Source organism: Camelina sativa, chromosome 7 (genome assembly GCF_000633955.1).
Source record: "Camelina sativa cultivar DH55 chromosome 7, Cs, whole genome shotgun sequence".
Classification (NCBI taxonomy): domain Eukaryota; kingdom Viridiplantae; phylum Streptophyta; class Magnoliopsida; order Brassicales; family Brassicaceae; genus Camelina; species Camelina sativa.
In genome coordinates this window covers 1,423,745-1,441,383 of record NC_025691.1, presented here as the reverse complement: position 1 = coordinate 1,441,383, position 17,639 = coordinate 1,423,745, and the positions used below count along the sequence as shown (strand labels likewise).

Below are 17,639 nucleotides of genomic sequence, written 5' to 3'. Positions count from 1 at the left end.
CGTCATACACCTACAGGCCTTAAAAAATGTACAAAAAGCCCATTAAATTATTAAGGGTTGGGTCGAAGTCGATACTTGGAAGCAATCAATATAATATCATTATCAATTTGATGTTAGTTTTGGTATAATTGGCGGTTTAACATAGATCGGAGTAAACCGGATAGGAGATTCGTAAATTGTAATCGATCCCATAAAAGAGAGAGAGAGAGATCTGTGTCGTCAAGTAGGCTTGAGAGGTTCTTCTGCAAACAATTTTCCTGGGGTTGATAGCGATTGGTTCATTGTCGGTGAATCAACAACGTTTTCTATTGTTTACAAATCATGATCAATCTTCTTCTTCTTCATACTCTCGTCTTCCTCGTTAACCATTAGCTTCAATTCCGAGTTCTCGTCGCTGTTGTGTGTGCTTAGATCTCGCCGGGAAAATTTCGTAATGACGTTTTAGTCTGTTCTGTTACCTGTGAGGCCTTCACGTGAACCCTGGATTTTTTTTCGTCTTCTCAAATCTCACTTGATCTCTCTCTTATTAGATTCCCAGTATGTTTTGTTTTATCTCTCTATCTATCTCCTCCATTATCCCCGGTTGCTTCCATGGTTCGTTGCTTGATTTAGGGTTTTTTTTTTTTTTTTTCGAATTTCGGTAGGGATGGCGCTGAAGCGAGGGCTATCTGGAGTTAACCGGATTAGAGGAAGTAGTGGTGGATCTCGATCTGTCCTTGTGCTCCTCATCTTTTTCTGTGTTTTCGCACCACTTGTCTTCTTTGTTGGCCGAGGTGTATACATCGATTCCTCTAATGGTATGCCTCTTTTTATACGTTTGCAGATTCATTTAGAGTTTCTGATACTGCTATAAAAGGGAGTAAGGATTAATAGCATTAGAATAATCTACTACTAGTCTTCTTCTTTGCAGCCTTTATTATCTCGAAAATTTTAAGTTACATTGCCGTTTAACTATTTGCTTTGATTTGACACTGATGTTCTTCATTAAATTGCTATTTTCAATTTTGGTCCTTGTCTCTTAACAATTAGTTGTCTTTTCAAATTTGTGATATATATATAATTTCTGATGGAGCTTACTTTTCATTACTGCAGATTATTCAAATGCTTCTGTGAAGCAGGTGGGCTGATACTCTATTTAATTTTCTGCTTTGTATGTTTGGTTTCTCATAATTATAAAGGTGTTGTTTTAATTAGGCTGTGTTTTTTTTTTTCTTGGGGCAGAATCTTGACTGGAGAGAACGTTTAGCAATGCAATCTGTTAGATCTCTTTTCTCGAAAGAGGCAAGTATAATTTTTAATCTCTTTGTTGGTTTCTATGTGATTGGGATCGTTTCTTACTCAACTTGCTCTCCAGGTACTAGATGTTATCGCAACTAGCACAGCTGATTTGGGTCCTCTTAGCCTTGATTCTTTCAAGAAAAACAATTTGTCTGCATCATGGCGGGAAGTCGGAGTAGACACCTCATTTAGACATTCTGAGGTGTGATTTAGTTAATGACCTGATTCACTTGTTTCGTTGTGTCGATCCTCAATATTTTGTTTGCTCATAGTTATATCTTTTGATCTACTTGAAGCAGAATCAAACAACTCCAGATGTCAAATCTAATATCCTGAATGAAAAACGTGACAAGACTTCTAAAGGTAGTTGCTTTTATGTAAGTGGCATTCTGATTTATTTTGACGTTTTCTATCTCTGATTCTTCTATGTATCGCTGATGCAGATGGTAGCCATCAGAAAGTTGAGACACCTGCGAAGATTCACAGAAGGGTAACTATCTTGATGCATCTAATACTTTTTTGGAGACTTCTCTATCTTGAGTGTTTCATTACCAACATTCTATTTTTCCATCTTGAAATTTCAGCAACTACGAGAGAGAAGGCGTGAGATGCGAGCAAATGAATTGGTTCAGCACAATGATGACACGATTTTGAAACTCGAAAATGCAGCCATTGAACGTTCTAAGTCTGTTGATTCTGCTGTCCTTGGAAAATACAGTATTTGGAGAAGAGAAAATGAGAACGACAACTCCGATTCAAATATACGCTTGATGCGGGATCAAGTAATAATGGCTAGAGTCTATAGTGGTCTTGCAAAATTGAAAAACAAGAATGATTTGTTACAAGAACTCCAGGCCCGACTTAAGGACAGCCAACGGGTTTTGGCGGAATCAACATCTGATGCTGATCTTCCTCGGAGGTAAATTGCTCCATTTGTTTCTGTTATTCACCCAGAGATGCTTTCTACTACTTGCCTTCTTTTTTCTTCTCGTGTACATCTTAAAGTAACATTCTCTATAATTTTATTTTTTCATATAGTGCACATGAGAAACTCAGAGCCATGGGTCAAGTCTTGGCTAAAGCTAAGATGCAGTTATATGACTGCAAGTTGGTTACTGGAAAGCTGAGAGCAATGCTTCAGACTGCCGACGAACAAGTCAGGAGCTTAAAGAAGCAGAGTACTTTTTTGGCTCAGTTAGCAGCAAAAACAATTCCAAATCCTATACATTGTCTATCGATGCGCTTGACCATTGATTACTATCTTCTGTCTCCGGAGAAAAGAAAATTCCCTCGGAGTGAAAACCTAGAGAACCCTAATCTTAATCATTATGCCCTCTTTTCGGACAATGTATTAGCTGCATCAGTGGTTGTTAACTCAACCATCATGAATGCCAAGGTATTAGCTCTTATCACTTAATTCGTCCTTCGTATCTGTATGTTTAATTTTAGATATGAATGGCAGAGCTGAAATTTAAAATGTTTTTATTCTCTGTTTGCGCAGGATCCTTCTAAGCATGTCTTTCATCTTGTCACTGATAAACTCAATTTCGGAGCAATGAACATGTGGTTCCTCCTAAACCCACCCGGAAAGGCAACCATACATGTGGAAAACGTTGATGAGTTTAAGTGGCTTAATTCATCTTACTGCCCTGTCCTTCGTCAGCTTGAATCTGCAGCAATGAGAGAATACTATTTTAAAGCAGACCATCCGACTTCAGGCTCTTCGAATCTGAAATACAGAAACCCAAAGTATCTATCCATGTTGAATCACTTGAGATTCTACCTCCCTGAGGTTTATCCCAAGCTGAACAAAATCCTCTTCCTGGACGACGACATCATTGTTCAGAAAGATTTGACTCCACTCTGGGAAGTTAACCTGAACGGCAAAGTCAATGGTGCAGTTGAAACCTGTGGGGAAAGTTTCCACAGATTCGACAAGTATCTCAACTTTTCGAATCCTCACATTGCGAGGAACTTCAATCCAAATGCTTGTGGATGGGCTTATGGAATGAACATGTTCGACCTAAAGGAATGGAAGAAGAGAGACATCACTGGTATATACCATAAGTGGCAAAACATGGTAAATTACTCTTCAACTCTGTGCAACTAATATATATCTCATGATAGTTTATTGTGGTCTGCTCATTATGGTTTATTGTTGTTTAGAATGAGAACAGGACACTATGGAAGCTAGGGACACTACCACCAGGGTTAATAACATTCTACGGATTAACACATCCTTTAAACAAGTCGTGGCACGTGCTGGGACTAGGATATAACCCGAGTATAGACAGGAAAGACATTGAGAATGCAGCGGTGGTTCACTATAACGGGAACATGAAGCCATGGTTGGAGTTAGCAATGTCCAAGTACCGACCGTATTGGACTAAATACATCAAGTTTGATCACCCTTATCTTCGTCGATGCAACCTTCATGAATAAAAAAATCAAATCTTTGTTAGATGGACTTGAGGTAATTACTTCTAATATTATGTTGTTCCCATCTCATTCCTCTTTATTCCACACATTGTTAATTGTTTATTCATATCTTTGTTTAGTCATTCTTTTCTTCTTCATCTTCTTCTTCCTTCGGGTTAAAAACACTTGTGTTATTTTTGAGGTTTTATTTTTCTAATGATAATATGTTTATGGAGATTTTGTTGAAGGTCCTGTGGAAAAAATAAACCATTCTGTCTCTCTAATGTACTGTATATAACTTCTGCAAGTTCAAACATGGATCAATTACTTTTCTTATCTATTGAAAAAGTTAACATCTAAAAATCCCAGCTTATTATTAACAACAACAAATGGTTCATATTTTGTTGATGTGTCAATATTTAAGAGTAATAATAGATCTGATTGGCTTTCATATCCTAGATTTTCTGATTTTTGAGTATCCAATATTCGTATCTCTCTTTTTTTTTTCTTTCCATTATTATTAATTGTTATCTTAATTCATTATTATTACGTTCATATTCTTTTCTTGTAGTCAATGTATGAAGAACATCCACACTTATACATTCTGTTGTCAACAAAGTATAGTATATCCTTATTTTCTAATTTTAATTATTTTCATTTACAATATGTGGTTCTCTTGTTTTATAAGCAACTATGTAATGGAAAATATGAGATATTATAATTTAATCATAAATTAGACAGCATTAGAGGAAAAAAATTAACAATATTAATTACAAAAAAAAATATTTTTTATAATAGAAAAACTAGAATTTTAATAATAAAACCCAAATTGAGTGAATAATAAATAGAAGATGGGCTTAAATTGGACCGACGCTTATTGCCTACTAATACAAATCGCCCCCTCCGTATAAGTCCAAAGACGAAAACAAAGATCAATACAAAATCTTGGCAGAGAACAAAAAAAAATCCCAAAGCTAAAAAACCCTAACCCGACGAATCAATGGAGCGAGACGACGAAGCGAGTGGACCGATGATGGAGATGTGCACTAACGGAGGCGAAGAGACGTCTAATCGAAGACCTACTATCATAAGTGGCGAACCGCTTGACATCGAGGCTTACGCGACGCTCTACAAAGGTCGCACGAAGATCATTCGGCTTCTCTTCATCGCTAACTACTGCGGAGGAAACCACACGATTCAGCTTGAAGCATTGAGGATGGCTTACGATGAGATCAAAAAGGGTGAGAATACGCAGTTGTTCAGAGAAGTCGTCAGTAAGATTAATGGCAAGCTTGGGGACAAGTATGTGATGGATTCGGCTTGGTGTGAATCCGTCGAGCGTCGTGCTGAACAGAAGAAAACAAAGCTGGAGAATGAGCTCAGTTCGTATCGGGTAATTAGGTTTTCCTTTTCCCAAACGAGATTTTTGACCTAATTCCTTTTATCTGCGTTCCTTGCTTATTGCGTGTATAATGATGACTGCCTAGTGCTTGATTTCGATGACACTGTTTCTCGAATCTCGATTAGTTTCTTAGAGAATGAAGTATGTGGTGTTGTTTTGTTGATTACTGTGCACATAGCTCGTTTCACTGGCTTACTTGATTTTGTAGTTGCATAAGTATTGACTTATCTTCTTAGTATGAGTATAAAGACAAAGCTTTTCGTGGTTATCTGTATAATGATTAATGATGACTCTTTTACTGCTGATTTTGATGATTCTGTTTAGGTTCTCAATTAATTGCCTAAAGAATGAAGTGGGTGGTTTTGTTTATGTGTTCTTTGGCGTGTGCATAGCTTTTTCTCGTCAATCACTTGCTTGATTCAGTAATTGCATAATTGTTGATTCATCTTCTTCATATGAGTATACTATACATACAAATTTGGTCAAGGAAAGCATAAGAATTAGCTCATGGTTTATCTGTATAATAACAACTCTGTAATGCTGATTTCGATGGTATTGTTTATCAATTGATTGCTTAAAGATTGAAGTATGTGGTTTTGTTTGTGTGTTGCTCAGCTTGTTCATTCTACATAGCTCTTTTCTGGTTAATAGCTTGCTGGATTGTTTAATTACTTGAATGGTGATTCATCTTCTTGATATGTGTATACAGACAAATCTAATCAAGGAGAGCATTAGAATGGGTTACAATGACTTTGGAGATTTCTATTATGCGTGTGGTTCGCTTGGAGATGCTTTCAAGAACTATATCCGAACACGGGACTACTGCACTACGGCGAAGCACATCATTCATATGTGTATGAATGCGATTCTTGTCAGCATCGAGATGGGTCAGTTTACTCATGTTACAAGTTATGTGAACAAGGCAGAGCAGAATCCAGAAACCCTTGACCCTATTGTAATTGCAAAACTGCGATGTGCATCTGGATTGGCTCATTTGGAGCTTAAGAAGTACAAGCTAGCTGCTCGTAAGGTCTGTTGTTTGTCATATTTGCTCTTGTGTTTATGGATCCTATTAATATTGTATCTGAAATTTAACCTTTGAACTTGAATATTGTCTTGTGCAGTTCTTAGATGTTAATCCAGAACTGGGAAATTCCTATAACGAGGTCGTTGCTCCTCAGGATGTTGCCACCTATGGTGGACTCTGTGCCCTGGCAAGTTTTGATCGATCAGAATTGAAGGCATGTATCTTATTTAGCTTTTATTTTACTCTGCCAGTTTGTTCCCAATGTTTTGGTCTATAACGTAGTCTAATGTGCAGCAAAAAGTCATTGACAATATCAATTTCCGGAATTTCTTGGAGCTAGTGCCTGAAGTGAGGGAACTTATCAACGATTTCTATTCAAGGTAACATGTTTTTAACAAGACTGACACCTGAATCAGGGATTATTAGAGTGAATACCCACTAAGATCAAATTTAACCAACTATGTCCCTAAAGATCAGATATAACCAACTATGTCCCTACTAAGATCAGATATAACCAACTGTGTTCCCCATGACTATGAAGTCCTTTGAATGCATTATATATTCTAACCGCTCACTGATTAGCTGTTTGTGACGTTGGATTTTAATCTGTATTGTTTATGGAGGCTTACCATGTTTCCCTCTTTATAGGACATCCGAAACCAACATTTTAGACTGCATTCTCGTTGAATCTAATCTTTAAGTTTGCTTGTTGCAGCCGATATGCTTCCTGTCTGGAATATCTAGCAAGTCTGAAAGCGAATTTGCTGCTGGACATCCATCTTCATGACCACGTTGACACACTGTATGATCAGATAAGGAAGAAGGCACTGATCCAGTACACACTGCCATTTGTGTCTGTTGATTTGAGCAGGATGGCTGATGCATTCAAGACAAGTGTCTCTGGTCTAGAGAAGGAACTAGAAGTCCTGATCACAGACAACCAGATTCAGGTCCGTTCTGTTTCCAGAAAGAACTTTGTATTGTATCACTGTAATTTTAAAATCTTACAATAGAGCAAACCTTTTCTCCATCGCAGGCACGGATTGACTCACACAACAAAATCCTCTACGCAAGACATGCGGATCAGAGGAATGCAACTTTCCAAAAGGTACTTCAGATGGGAGACGAATTCGATAGAGATGTCAGGGGGATGCTGATAAGAGCCAACCTCCTGAAACATGAGTATAATGCCAAAGTTTCAAGAAAACACTGAAACTGATGACATCGGCTTGGCTAATCTGAGAGGTAAATGGCCTATTCCAAGATCATAATATGCCTGTGAAAAATTGATTTGGTTTAGTTATTGGTTAGGTTTGTCTAATCTTCCTGGCCTCTAGTTCTTTCTATGGTTTGTCAACTTTTAGTTTAAGATTCTTTAAATTATCTTTGGACTTTGAATGGAATCCTGAGTGTGAATCTCTATAAACGCATGAATCTCATTGAAAGTGAAATGGTCAACGAGTACAGACATAAGTACACACACTTGGTTTCCATGGGCCAATATAATTTATGAGATGCTCGTCTTTGTGATGCATGTGGGTGGGAGCAAATCTCATCTCCCAACTAATATCCATTACATTTTGTCAACTTAACATTGCGTATTATATGTTAGGTTGTGCACAGATGTCACTCTATGTAGTTCATGACTTCTTTTTCTTATCTACATATAAATAATAATCAAAACGGTAAGGTCTTATTTTATATAAGTACAATCTCGAAAATTGAAAAACTAAGATTTGATGTCGGCAACAGGCATCATGTGTAGGTTAAGTGTGAACTTCTGATTTTCTTGTGTCAAAGAACTTTTGGTATTAATCACTCGATAGCTACGTTTCTTATTATTAATTTCTTCAATATTATTTTTTTTATCACTGAAAGCGATAATATTCATATTATCTGTACTAGTTTTACTTATTTAATTATTATGATTATGAGTTGTTCTTCTCTATAAAATTCTTTGAAGTCGTTGTCTTTGTAGTATGAGGTTACTTATATATATACTTTTCTATATGTTTTGTCTCTCACAGAATTTTGAAGGGTGTTTTTTCAAGATCGGAGCAAAACGAGAAATTGGGCAGATTACTTTATTATGTAAGAACCTATTGTGTTTCTCTAATCAACTATTGAATGGTATTGCCTTTTAAATGAGTCTTAGGTAGCATCGCAATTTCTCATATGTTTACTCAAAACTCACAAACCATAAGAGTTAAGACTCCGCCAAATTTGGAAGATGGGCCAACTCTAAATTAATTCACCCCAGTACTCCATTTATTTTGAGGTTGTTTTGGTTAAAAAGTAATATAAATACAAAGTTTATTGATATGTGGTTGTAAATCATAAATAGAATCTCGTCATTTACAATATACAATATTGATATGTTCAAAAATCGACGTTTTTTTATATGGATTGAAGCAGACTATATGATATACACCATAACATACATTTTTTTTGTATGAACATTTGCAAGTGTGTTTGGTATAATAAATAAAGTTGAATTAGTAGTTCTTAAAGACTAACACTATTTACTAAACTGTGATTGATAGAAACAGACTTGCACTAAATAACTCCATAATAATATGGTTAACAAACTACTCCTGTTCGGTATAAAAAAAGATAGAAAAATCATATACAGTACGATTTACGATGCAACAACAAAATCCATCGTGAAGAAACATGTTAGAAATAAGAAGCATATGAAAATAAATTAACAAATAAAACAGGCTCAACTAACGAAGAAATCAATCGAACTCGCACATCCCATAAACACAAAATTAAAATATAGTACTACAACAAAGAAGAGAAGGGGGAGGGGTAAAACAGTAAGTAAACTATAAGTAAAATAAAAGTCAGGCTCGCTTGAATCACCACTGGAAGGAAGTGGACTTTTATAGCAAAAGTAACGTCAAAAGAGTCAAACCCAACTTTTCAAAGGCTTTCCATGACTCCACATCTCCCCCTCTTTTCCCTTTTTTACCCCTTTCTCTTATTTTTTTCTTTTTCTTCTTTGTCGTTTGTGTCGTCTTCTTTTCCTTTTGCATTTATTATCCTCTCTCTCTCTCTCTTCTATCTCTCTATCTTCTTTCTGTTCATGGACATGCACACCGAAGCGACAAAAGCTTTCTCTAACAGTTAGGGCTTTTTCCACCTTCCATGGCTGATTTTTTCTAATTCGTTTTCAACTTTTCCTCATTCTATCATCAAAAATTTTCATGAATTTCAACGGTTTTCTCGACAATACTTCCTCCGGCGTCGACGGTGCCGGAGCCTCGAAGCTTCTCTCCGATGTTCCGTACAATAATAACCACCACTTCTCTTTCTCCGCCGTTGACACCATGCTCGGAACCACCGCCGCCATTACTCCTTCTCTCCACAGCCGTACACCTAACTCTCGCCCTTTCTCTTCTCATGGCCTCTCCCTCGGACTCGTAAGCTCTCTAAATCTTCGATTTCTTCTTCCTTCTCTTTAAGAGCTACTACTAGTTTATAATCTCTAAATTTTTGGCAGCAGCAGACAAATGGAGAGATGAGTAGAAACGGAGAGGTACTATTGGAGTCGAATGTAACTCGCAAGAAGAAGACTAGTAGAGGAGGAGGAGAAGATGTAACAACAGAAAGCAGATCTGAAAGTGATAACGCTGAAGCTGTCTCCGGTGACGATTTAGATACCTCCGATGATAGACCTCCTTTCAAAAAGAAGAAACGTTACCATCGTCACACTCCTAAACAAATTCAAGACCTCGAATCGTATTACTAAAACAAAATCCCTTTTTTTACTTCTTCTTCTACGAGTTTTGTTTTGATTTTGAATCCTTCGATTTTTTTCTTTAGGGTTTTTAAAGAGTGTGCACATCCTGACGAGAAGCAACGTCTTGATCTTAGCCGTCGACTTAACTTAGATCCTCGTCAAGTCAAGTTCTGGTTCCAGAATCGTCGGACTCAGATGAAGGTTCGAAATCTCTCTTTCTCTTAGTTTTTTTTTTTTAATAGAATAAATTTGAACTTTTGATTTGTGGTTTACAGACCCAGATTGAGCGGCATGAGAACGCTTTGTTGAGGCAAGAGAACGATAAGCTTCGAGCTGAGAATATGTCAGTACGCGAAGCTATGAGAAACCCTATGTGCGGTAACTGCGGCGGACCTGCCGTTCTCGCCGACATCTCCATGGAAGAGCAACATCTTCGCATCGAAAACTCCCGTCTTAAAGATGAGCTTGACCGTGTCTGTGCCTTAACCGGTAAATTCCTTGGCCGGTCTAACGGTTCTCATTATATACCGGACTCCGCACTTGTTCTCGGCGTTGGTGTTGGCTCCGCTGGATGTAACGGTGGTGGTGGTGCTGGTGGGGGTTTCACTCTCTCCTCTCCTAGATTTGAGATTTCTGGAACCGGTTCTGGTTTGGCTACGGTTAACCATCATCAACCATCGGTTAGTGTTAGTGATTTTGATCATAGATCGAGGTATTTGGATTTGGCTCTTGGCGCTATGGATGAGCTTGTCAAGATGGCTCAGACACGTGACCCGCTCTGGGTTAGGAGTTCGGATACTGGTTATGATGTGTTGAACCAGGAAGAGTACGACACAAGTTTTAGTCGGTGTGTTGGACCAAAACCAGATGGGTTTGTCTCAGAAGCTTCCAAAGAATCTGGAACTGTTATCATCAATAGCTTAGCCCTCGTTGAAACTTTGATGGACTCGGTTAGTAACACTAAAACACTTAATAATTGTAGTAATGCTGAATCCAACAAAAGTTCAAAAAAAGTACTAATTTGTTGTTGCAATGGTTGTTTTTTTTTATAGGAACGATGGGCGGAAATGTTTCCAAGTATGATCTCAAGAACTTCAACCACAGAGATTATCTCTAATGGCATGGGAGGGACACGAAATGGAGCACTTCACTTGGTATATATAATTTATGCATTTACATACACAAAACTCTTAATTGACCAAATGGGTCTTTCTTTAATGTTATTGGTTTTGGTTAATTAGATGCAAGCAGAGTTTCAACTGCTGTCTCCACTAGTGCCGGTTAGACAAGTCTCGTTCTTGCGGTTCTGTAAACAGCACGCAGAAGGTGTTTGGGCGGTCGTGGATGTCTCAATTGATTCCATTAGAGAAGGATCTTCTTCGAGCTGTAGAAGGTTACCGTCCGGTTGCCTCGTGCAAGACATGGCCAATGGCTACTCTAAGGTAAAATGATACTTTCTGGGTGATTCTGATTATTATTAAAAGTTAAGGAGTAAAAGTTGAAAATACTGAATTAGTAGACAATTTTGAAGTTTCACTATTCACCTTTAGGATTGACCCTAGTGTTCACGCTTCTCTAGGAAACCACGGGCAAGCTCTTTGTTTTTGTCCGGGAAATTATAATAAAGGTTTCTTTAAGCATTGGTTTTATAACTTTAAGTAACTTCTATATTATGCAGGTAAAAAGAAACACTTTATTTTATTGATCAGAAGCATCTAAAAATCTCCGACTACTGTGCCCTTGGATCTTGCATAAACTCATCGCTTAAAATCCATTTTTCTTTACCATTTTTATTTGAGTCAACTTTTTAACATTATTACACGTTCATAATGTTTCTCCCTTTTCTTACCATTAATTATTTGTTTAAAGCTCACATTATACCTAAAAAAACGATTGTGTTAAATGAAATCTAATGCAAAATGGGTGTATGCAAATTTGCAGGTAACATGGATAGAGCATACGGAATATGATGGAAACCGCATCCACCGTTTATACCGACCGTTACTCAGCTGCGGCCTAGCGTTTGGTGCACATCGATGGATGGCTGCGTTACAACGTCAATGCGAATGCCTAACCATTCTCATGTCCTCCACTGTTTCCCCTTCCCCTAGTCGAACCCGTAAGCTCTCTAAAACGCCTGCGTTTCTACTTAATTCTAAATTAGTCTTTTTGTTAAAAAAATATAATCAACTCGACTCTTCTCTTATCTTTCTTGTCGTTGACGTGACTCTTATCTTATCTACTAGAAAAAAAACGATTATATAATAATAAGTTAACACGACTATTGACTGATTTAAAAAAGAAAAACATGATAGTTGTTCATTATGTAATTATCAAACAGTAATCTTGATATCAATTGAGTCACATTTGTTTAATTAATATTATGTTAATCTTTTGTTACTTATATTATTAATGGGCACAGCCATAAATTGCAATGGGAGAAAAAGCATGCTAAAGCTAGCGAAGAGGATGACTGATAATTTCTGCGGGGGAGTCTGTGCTTCGTCGTTACAGAAATGGAGCAAACTTAACGTAGGTAACGTGGACGAGGACGTTAGGATCATGACTAGGAAGAGCGTAAACATTCCCGGAGAACCGCCAGGGATCGTACTAAACGCAGCGACGTCGGTGTGGATGCCGGTTTCTCCACGGCGGTTGTTTGACTTCCTAGGAAATGAAGTTCTGAGATCCGAATGGGACATCTTATCCAACGGTGGACCAATGAAAGAGATGGCCCATATAGCTAAAGGACATGACCATTCGAACTCCGTCTCCCTCCTCCGTGCCAGCGTAAGCATCAAAATTATCTATTATATGCATGCGTAAACTAAGCTAATTTTAAAAAAAAAAAAATCTGGTTTAGTTTGTTACAACTTTGGTTTGGTGAATTTTGTATTTCTGTGAATATTGTAGTTTAAGTCGGTTAAGTTTTGAGTTTTGAATCAATGGAACCGGGGGCTAATGTGGACATTAAATGTTTTTATATTAAGAACTACAGTGTGTGAAAGGACTTGTGGTGTAGTGTGACCCCAGGATGGTGTTGTCATATGAATCTTGTCGCGTGTGATTGGAAAGTGACAAATCTAGAATTTGGAAGTATTGCAGGGGAAAACAGAAAAGTCAATATTAATAAGACATTTTTGACCTTTTTCTTTCCTTTTTGGCTCTGACGTTTTGAAAAAAAAAAAATCTTTACTTTTCCTTTTATTTTTTTGTTTAACTGAATTATTGGTGTCTTTTCTCCAGTTTTTTACCCTTAAGATTTCTCTGGCTTGTGACGGTGACACTTTTGAAAAAGCCACTCAGCTTTTTAATTTATTGTTTCCTTTTCGGGCTTTCTAATTTTTATTTTCCTTTTAAATTTAATGTGAAGGCTGTAAATGCGAACCAGAGTAGTATGGTGATACTACAAGAGACGAGCATAGACGCAGCAGGAGCGGTTGTGGTGTACGCACCTGTTGATATCCTCGCAATGCAAGCTGTGATGAACGGTGGTGATTCTGCTTACGTGGCACTCCTCCCCTCGGGATTCGCCATCCTTCCGAACGCTCAGACTGGTACGCAACGCTGCACCACAGAGGAACCTAACGGAAGCGGAAGCGGAGAGATGTGCATGGAGGAAGGAGGGTCGTTACTAACAGTGGCGTTTCAGATACTGGTGAATAGTTTGCCTACGGCTAAGTTGACGGTGGAATCAGTAGAGACGGTTAATAATCTGATATCGTGCACGGTTCAGAAGATTAAAGCTGCTCTTCATTGTGATAGCACCTGATTTGAGAGATTTGGATTACGGTGAAGATTTGAGTCAAGAACGAACCTCATTTTGTGAGGTATCCGGTTTTTTTTTGTGATGGTTCGGGTATTGACTCGATGAGATTTAATCAACATACAAAAACAAATGTTGTATTTTGGTTTGATAAAATGTTATAGTTGATTTGTTTTATCTTCTTGTAATGACTCGATAAAGTCGAGAAAGCATTATATGAAACGAAAACCTAAGTGTTTTTTTTTTTTTTAATTAAGGTAGTAGCTCCTCCTCTACCATTTAACTAATTACTTAATAGTAAGTATGACCAACAAAAACGTTTATAATTTTATTTGACTTTTGGTTATATAAATCATGAAGACAAACGATATGCTCTATCCGTATTTTACTTTTGTGGTAGTTCATAATGTGAAAGGAAGGCAAGTTTGGACCTAAGATGTTTCCATAAGAAAAAGGGAAGGTTGGACCATTTTTATTTAATTAATGGAAGTAAAAAGTAGCTATGGTACTTTCCCATTGAAAAAAAAGATAGAAAAAGGAACCAAACGAAGAAGAATGAAACACGTGATTGCATGAATTTAGTTGCAAGCACACTTACATACAGGTACACACAAAAAAAGGAGTAGAGAGAGTATCCAACAGCACCTAATTTCTATTAAATTGTTTAGAGATTGTTTATATCCCAAAAAGGCCGCCATTAGAACTACTACTACTACTATATTATGGGCTTTACCAAAATAAGCCATTTAAATAGTGCATTACAAACTAATAGTTTTGGGCTCAAAATTTAGTCCATTGGATCTAACACCTTTATAGAGAGACTTGAGTATCATTATTAAAAAGATTACAAACGGCCGAAAAGGAAAAGAGTCCAAATGAAGAGTCAAAACTCCCGAAGAATCCGCGGGATTCAATGATCGTATGTTATGAAGTATGATGAAACCGATCACCACCGTTGAGTAAAACAAACGGTCACACTCGTCATTCTTTTGCTTTTGTGATCTTCTTTTGTGTACAGAAATTAAGGAAAAATGTGAGAATGATTGATTGGTCTTTGGATTTCGTGTGTGTGTATTTGACCAATAGGTGATCTGTTTTTTTTTTTTTTCTTTTTACCTTTTGGTGTAAGCTATATCCGCTCCGCCGCAGATATATTAATAGATGTTTCTATAAATATGCTTTTTGTATATATAATACAGAGTTTTGTCAGTTTTTAACGTGAAGAAACCTTTTGATCTTCTTCTTCTTCTGTTCGGTTCGTTTTCTTACAGAGAAGGGAAGAAGGAGAGAGGACAAAAGTGGCAAATTATTCTCTCTCTTTCTCTCTTTCTCCTCAAAACACAAAACAAACAAACAAAAAAGCTCAAATCTTTTGGTTTTTCTTGATTTTTTTGTTAATTCGTTTTGTTTTCTTGGATACATTCTGCTTTATTTTTTTTCTTTGAAAACGATGAATGTGGTACGTAGATTGACGAGTATTGCCTCTGGACGCAATTACATCTCTTCTGATAATAATAACAATAACGTAAGCATTTTTTTTTTTTACTTTGTAATTCCTTTTCTTGATTTGGGTTTGTTTTAAGCCTTTTCTTTTGTGGTAAAACGTGCGTAGGTAGGAGGAGAAACTGAGACGCCGAGATCGAAGCCTAACCAGAATCGTGAAGAAACAGTGTCTACGGTAACTACGACGACTTACGAGAAAGACTCTCTCTCTTCTTCTTCTTCTTCTACCACTGACCATCAAAAGGACATGGGAATTGGAGATGACAAGGTTTTCATTTAAACTTGTTTTCTTTTCTTTTTAAATTTTTTTTTCACTATTTGCTTTGTTTCTGAATGATCTTTGGTCATAGGATACGGACGGTGTGATCATCAAGGGGAATGGGACTGAATCTGGACGAATTATCACCACCAAGAAGAAGGGTTTGAATGATCAAAGAGACAAGGTGCCTTTTTCACATTTTGCTTCTCTTCTGATCTCTATAGGACGACACATTTCTATATATAAATTCTGATTTTTTTCTTGTTTCTTCTTTATCTAGACAATCTCCTACAGAGCTGAACATGTAATTGGGACTGGCTCCTTTGGTGTTGTCTTTCAGGTAAACAAAAGACTCACTCATCAAGACATTTTAAAATGTGATTTGATTGATATGTTCATTACGTGTTTTTGATGTATATAGGCTAAGTGCTTAGAGACAGAAGAAAAAGTAGCAATCAAGAAAGTGTTACAGGACAAGAGATACAAAAACAGAGAACTTCAGATCATGAGAATGCTCGAACATCCTAATGTCGTTGAGCTCAAGCATTCTTTCTTCTTTACCACTGAGAAAGACGAGCTTTATCTTAACCTTGTTCTTGAGTATGTTCCCGAGACTATATACCGTGCTTCGAGATCTTACACCAAGATGAATCATCATATGCCTTTGATTTATATTCAGCTCTATACCTATCAGGTAAAAGGGATCGAACTCTCTTTGTGAAATCTACTCTCTAGTTTTTGGGATTCTGAGAGAAACGTTTGGTTGTTGAAACCAGATTTGTCGTGCTATGAATTATCTGCATGGAGTAGTTGGAGTGTGTCACCGTGACATTAAGCCGCAGAATCTATTGGTAAGCAGCATTTTTTATAGTAGTTCTTGTGAGGGTCGCATAACAGTACTTTTCTGACTTTGTAATTTTGGGAAATATCGATGCATTTGGCAGGTCAATAATGTAACGCATGAGGTTAAGATCTGCGATTTTGGGAGCGCTAAAATGCTGGTAGGTTTCACAGCTGTAAATAGTAGATTTCACTGTCTGTTATAGAAAACGTGAGTAGTGATGTCTTCTTGGTTACAGATTCCAGGAGAACCCAATATATCTTACATATGCTCAAGGTATTACAGAGCTCCTGAACTCATATTTGGAGCAACAGAGTACACAAGCGCGATCGATATGTGGTCTGTAGGTTGTGTCATGGCTGAACTTTTTCTTGGACATGTAAGAAAATTCTTTGGTTCGGAGTTTAAACTGTTGATTTCAGACATTTTCCTTGAACCTCTCTCTTGCTTTTAATGTCTACAGCTTCTATTCCCTGGAGAGACCAGTGTTGATCAATTGGTGGAGATCATTAAGGTAACAACAGATTGGTTTTTTTCTTTTCTTCATCTGTATTACTTAGGAGGGTCTCAGATTCTTCTTCTTTATAACCAGATTTTGGGGACACCAACAAGAGAAGAGATAAAGAACATGAATCCTCGTTACAATGATTTCAAGTTCCCTCAGATAAAAGCTCAGCCATGGCACAAGGTATATACTATATATATAGAGAATGATTATGTTTTGCTTACAAATAATTCTAAAGTTTTTACTCAAAAATTTTACGGTTTTTCCCTAGATTTTCCGGAGACAGGTATCTCCAGAAGCAATGGATCTTGCTTCTAGATTGCTTCAGTATTCACCAAACCTGAGATGCACAGCGGTAAGAGAGAAACCCAGTTGAATTCTGAGATCACTAAAATGGCTTCTTCAACTCTTCTAATTTAACTCTGGTTTCAGCTTGAAGCTTGTGCACATCCGTTCTTCGATGATCTAAGAGACCCGAGAGCATCCTTGCCTAATGGAAGAGCACTTCCTCCATTGTTTGATTTCACAGCTCAAGGTTTTGGCAACAACACTCTGCTTTCCTTTATAACTTTCCCTATCACCCGGAAAATGCTTATCTTTCTCTTCTTGCAGAACTTGCTGGTGCATCTGTTGAACTACGTCATCGCTTAATACCTGAGCATGCAAGGAAATGACCATTTTGGTTAAATGCTGCTTCTCTGCACAGATGTTGATATATAAGTAATTTTGATTTCCAGAGATTTCTTGTTCACACGTATAGCATTGTTCTGGTTATGAACCCTCTCACTGACCTCTGCAATCACATGGCCTAGCAGTTTGAAAGTGTATAATTTAAAGGTTGTAACTTTGTAGCTTCCATTGTTGCAGACAGAAATGCAGAATTTTCCGAGTTTTT

General features: G+C 37.3%; 4 protein-coding genes across 7 annotated transcripts; all 4 read left to right on the top strand.

The window, feature by feature from the left end:
• LOC104699793 (polygalacturonate 4-alpha-galacturonosyltransferase) lies at window positions 142–3,943 on the top strand. The gene is made up of 11 exons (XM_010415154.2): window positions 142–537; window positions 645–797; window positions 1,093–1,118; window positions 1,222–1,281; window positions 1,355–1,480; window positions 1,578–1,641; window positions 1,722–1,768; window positions 1,863–2,197; window positions 2,317–2,674; window positions 2,780–3,358; window positions 3,445–3,943. Exons 2-11 carry the CDS (start codon window positions 647–649, stop codon window positions 3,718–3,720), a joined length of 2,022 nt encoding a protein of 673 aa, XP_010413456.1. The 5' UTR covers window positions 142–537; window positions 645–646; the 3' UTR covers window positions 3,721–3,943.
• LOC104699792 (COP9 signalosome complex subunit 1) lies at window positions 4,618–8,396 on the top strand. The gene is made up of 7 exons (XM_010415153.2): window positions 4,618–5,089; window positions 5,808–6,128; window positions 6,223–6,339; window positions 6,420–6,505; window positions 6,841–7,075; window positions 7,162–7,370; window positions 8,153–8,396. Exons 1-6 carry the CDS (start codon window positions 4,697–4,699, stop codon window positions 7,336–7,338), a joined length of 1,329 nt encoding a protein of 442 aa, XP_010413455.1. The 5' UTR covers window positions 4,618–4,696; the 3' UTR covers window positions 7,339–7,370; window positions 8,153–8,396.
• Window positions 9,165–13,883, top strand: LOC104699791 (homeobox-leucine zipper protein HDG1-like). 3 transcript variants are annotated; one of them, XM_010415151.2, is made up of 9 exons: window positions 9,165–9,550; window positions 9,637–9,869; window positions 9,954–10,071; window positions 10,146–10,820; window positions 10,923–11,024; window positions 11,112–11,312; window positions 11,812–11,989; window positions 12,293–12,660; window positions 13,244–13,883. In XM_010415151.2, exons 1-9 carry the CDS (start codon window positions 9,335–9,337, stop codon window positions 13,640–13,642), a joined length of 2,490 nt encoding a protein of 829 aa, XP_010413453.1. In that variant the 5' UTR covers window positions 9,165–9,334; the 3' UTR covers window positions 13,643–13,883. The 3 variants fall into 3 exon arrangements, with proteins under 3 accessions (XP_010413453.1, XP_010413451.1, XP_010413452.1); XM_010415149.2 differs by having other exon boundaries at window positions 9,631–9,869; XM_010415150.2 differs by having other exon boundaries at window positions 9,166–9,550; window positions 9,634–9,869.
• Window positions 15,009–17,633, top strand: LOC104699790 (shaggy-related protein kinase beta-like). 2 transcript variants are annotated; one of them, XM_010415148.1, is made up of 13 exons: window positions 15,009–15,161; window positions 15,249–15,407; window positions 15,490–15,582; window positions 15,679–15,738; window positions 15,820–16,092; window positions 16,175–16,249; window positions 16,343–16,399; window positions 16,478–16,618; window positions 16,703–16,753; window positions 16,832–16,927; window positions 17,016–17,099; window positions 17,177–17,279; window positions 17,357–17,633. In XM_010415148.1, exons 1-13 carry the CDS (start codon window positions 15,087–15,089, stop codon window positions 17,416–17,418), a joined length of 1,329 nt encoding a protein of 442 aa, XP_010413450.1. In that variant the 5' UTR covers window positions 15,009–15,086; the 3' UTR covers window positions 17,419–17,633. The 2 variants fall into 2 exon arrangements, with proteins under 2 accessions (XP_010413450.1, XP_019082885.1); XM_019227340.1 differs by lacking the exon at window positions 15,679–15,738.

What these genes read in the sequence shown, in the direction of transcription:
- LOC104699793 (XM_010415154.2), top strand. Translation starts at nt 647, where the DNA reads ATGGCGCTGAAGCGAGGGCTATCTGGAGTTAACCGGATTAGAGGAAGT. An exon ending in GATCTCTTTTCTCGAAAGAG is followed by an intron (nt 1,282 to 1,354) that starts GCAAGTATAATT and finishes CTTGCTCTCCAG; the next exon opens with GTACTAGATGTTATCGCAAC. An exon ending in GATGCTGATCTTCCTCGGAG is followed by an intron (nt 2,198 to 2,316) that starts GTAAATTGCTCC and finishes TTTTTCATATAG; the next exon opens with TGCACATGAGAAACTCAGAG.
- LOC104699790 (XM_010415148.1), top strand. Translation starts at nt 15,087, where the DNA reads ATGAATGTGGTACGTAGATTGACGAGTATTGCCTCTGGACGCAATTAC. An exon ending in TTAAGCCGCAGAATCTATTG is followed by an intron (nt 16,250 to 16,342) that starts GTAAGCAGCATT and finishes TGCATTTGGCAG; the next exon opens with GTCAATAATGTAACGCATGA. An exon ending in AAGCTCAGCCATGGCACAAG is followed by an intron (nt 16,928 to 17,015) that starts GTATATACTATA and finishes GTTTTTCCCTAG; the next exon opens with ATTTTCCGGAGACAGGTATC.
- LOC104699792 (XM_010415153.2), top strand. Translation starts at nt 4,697, where the DNA reads ATGGAGCGAGACGACGAAGCGAGTGGACCGATGATGGAGATGTGCACT. An exon ending in TTGATCGATCAGAATTGAAG is followed by an intron (nt 6,340 to 6,419) that starts GCATGTATCTTA and finishes TCTAATGTGCAG; the next exon opens with CAAAAAGTCATTGACAATAT. An exon ending in TCACAGACAACCAGATTCAG is followed by an intron (nt 7,076 to 7,161) that starts GTCCGTTCTGTT and finishes TCTCCATCGCAG; the next exon opens with GCACGGATTGACTCACACAA.
- LOC104699791 (XM_010415149.2), top strand. Translation starts at nt 9,335, where the DNA reads ATGAATTTCAACGGTTTTCTCGACAATACTTCCTCCGGCGTCGACGGT. An exon ending in CCCTTCCCCTAGTCGAACCC is followed by an intron (nt 11,990 to 12,292) that starts GTAAGCTCTCTA and finishes TAATGGGCACAG; the next exon opens with CCATAAATTGCAATGGGAGA. An exon ending in TCTCCCTCCTCCGTGCCAGC is followed by an intron (nt 12,661 to 13,243) that starts GTAAGCATCAAA and finishes TTTAATGTGAAG; the next exon opens with GCTGTAAATGCGAACCAGAG.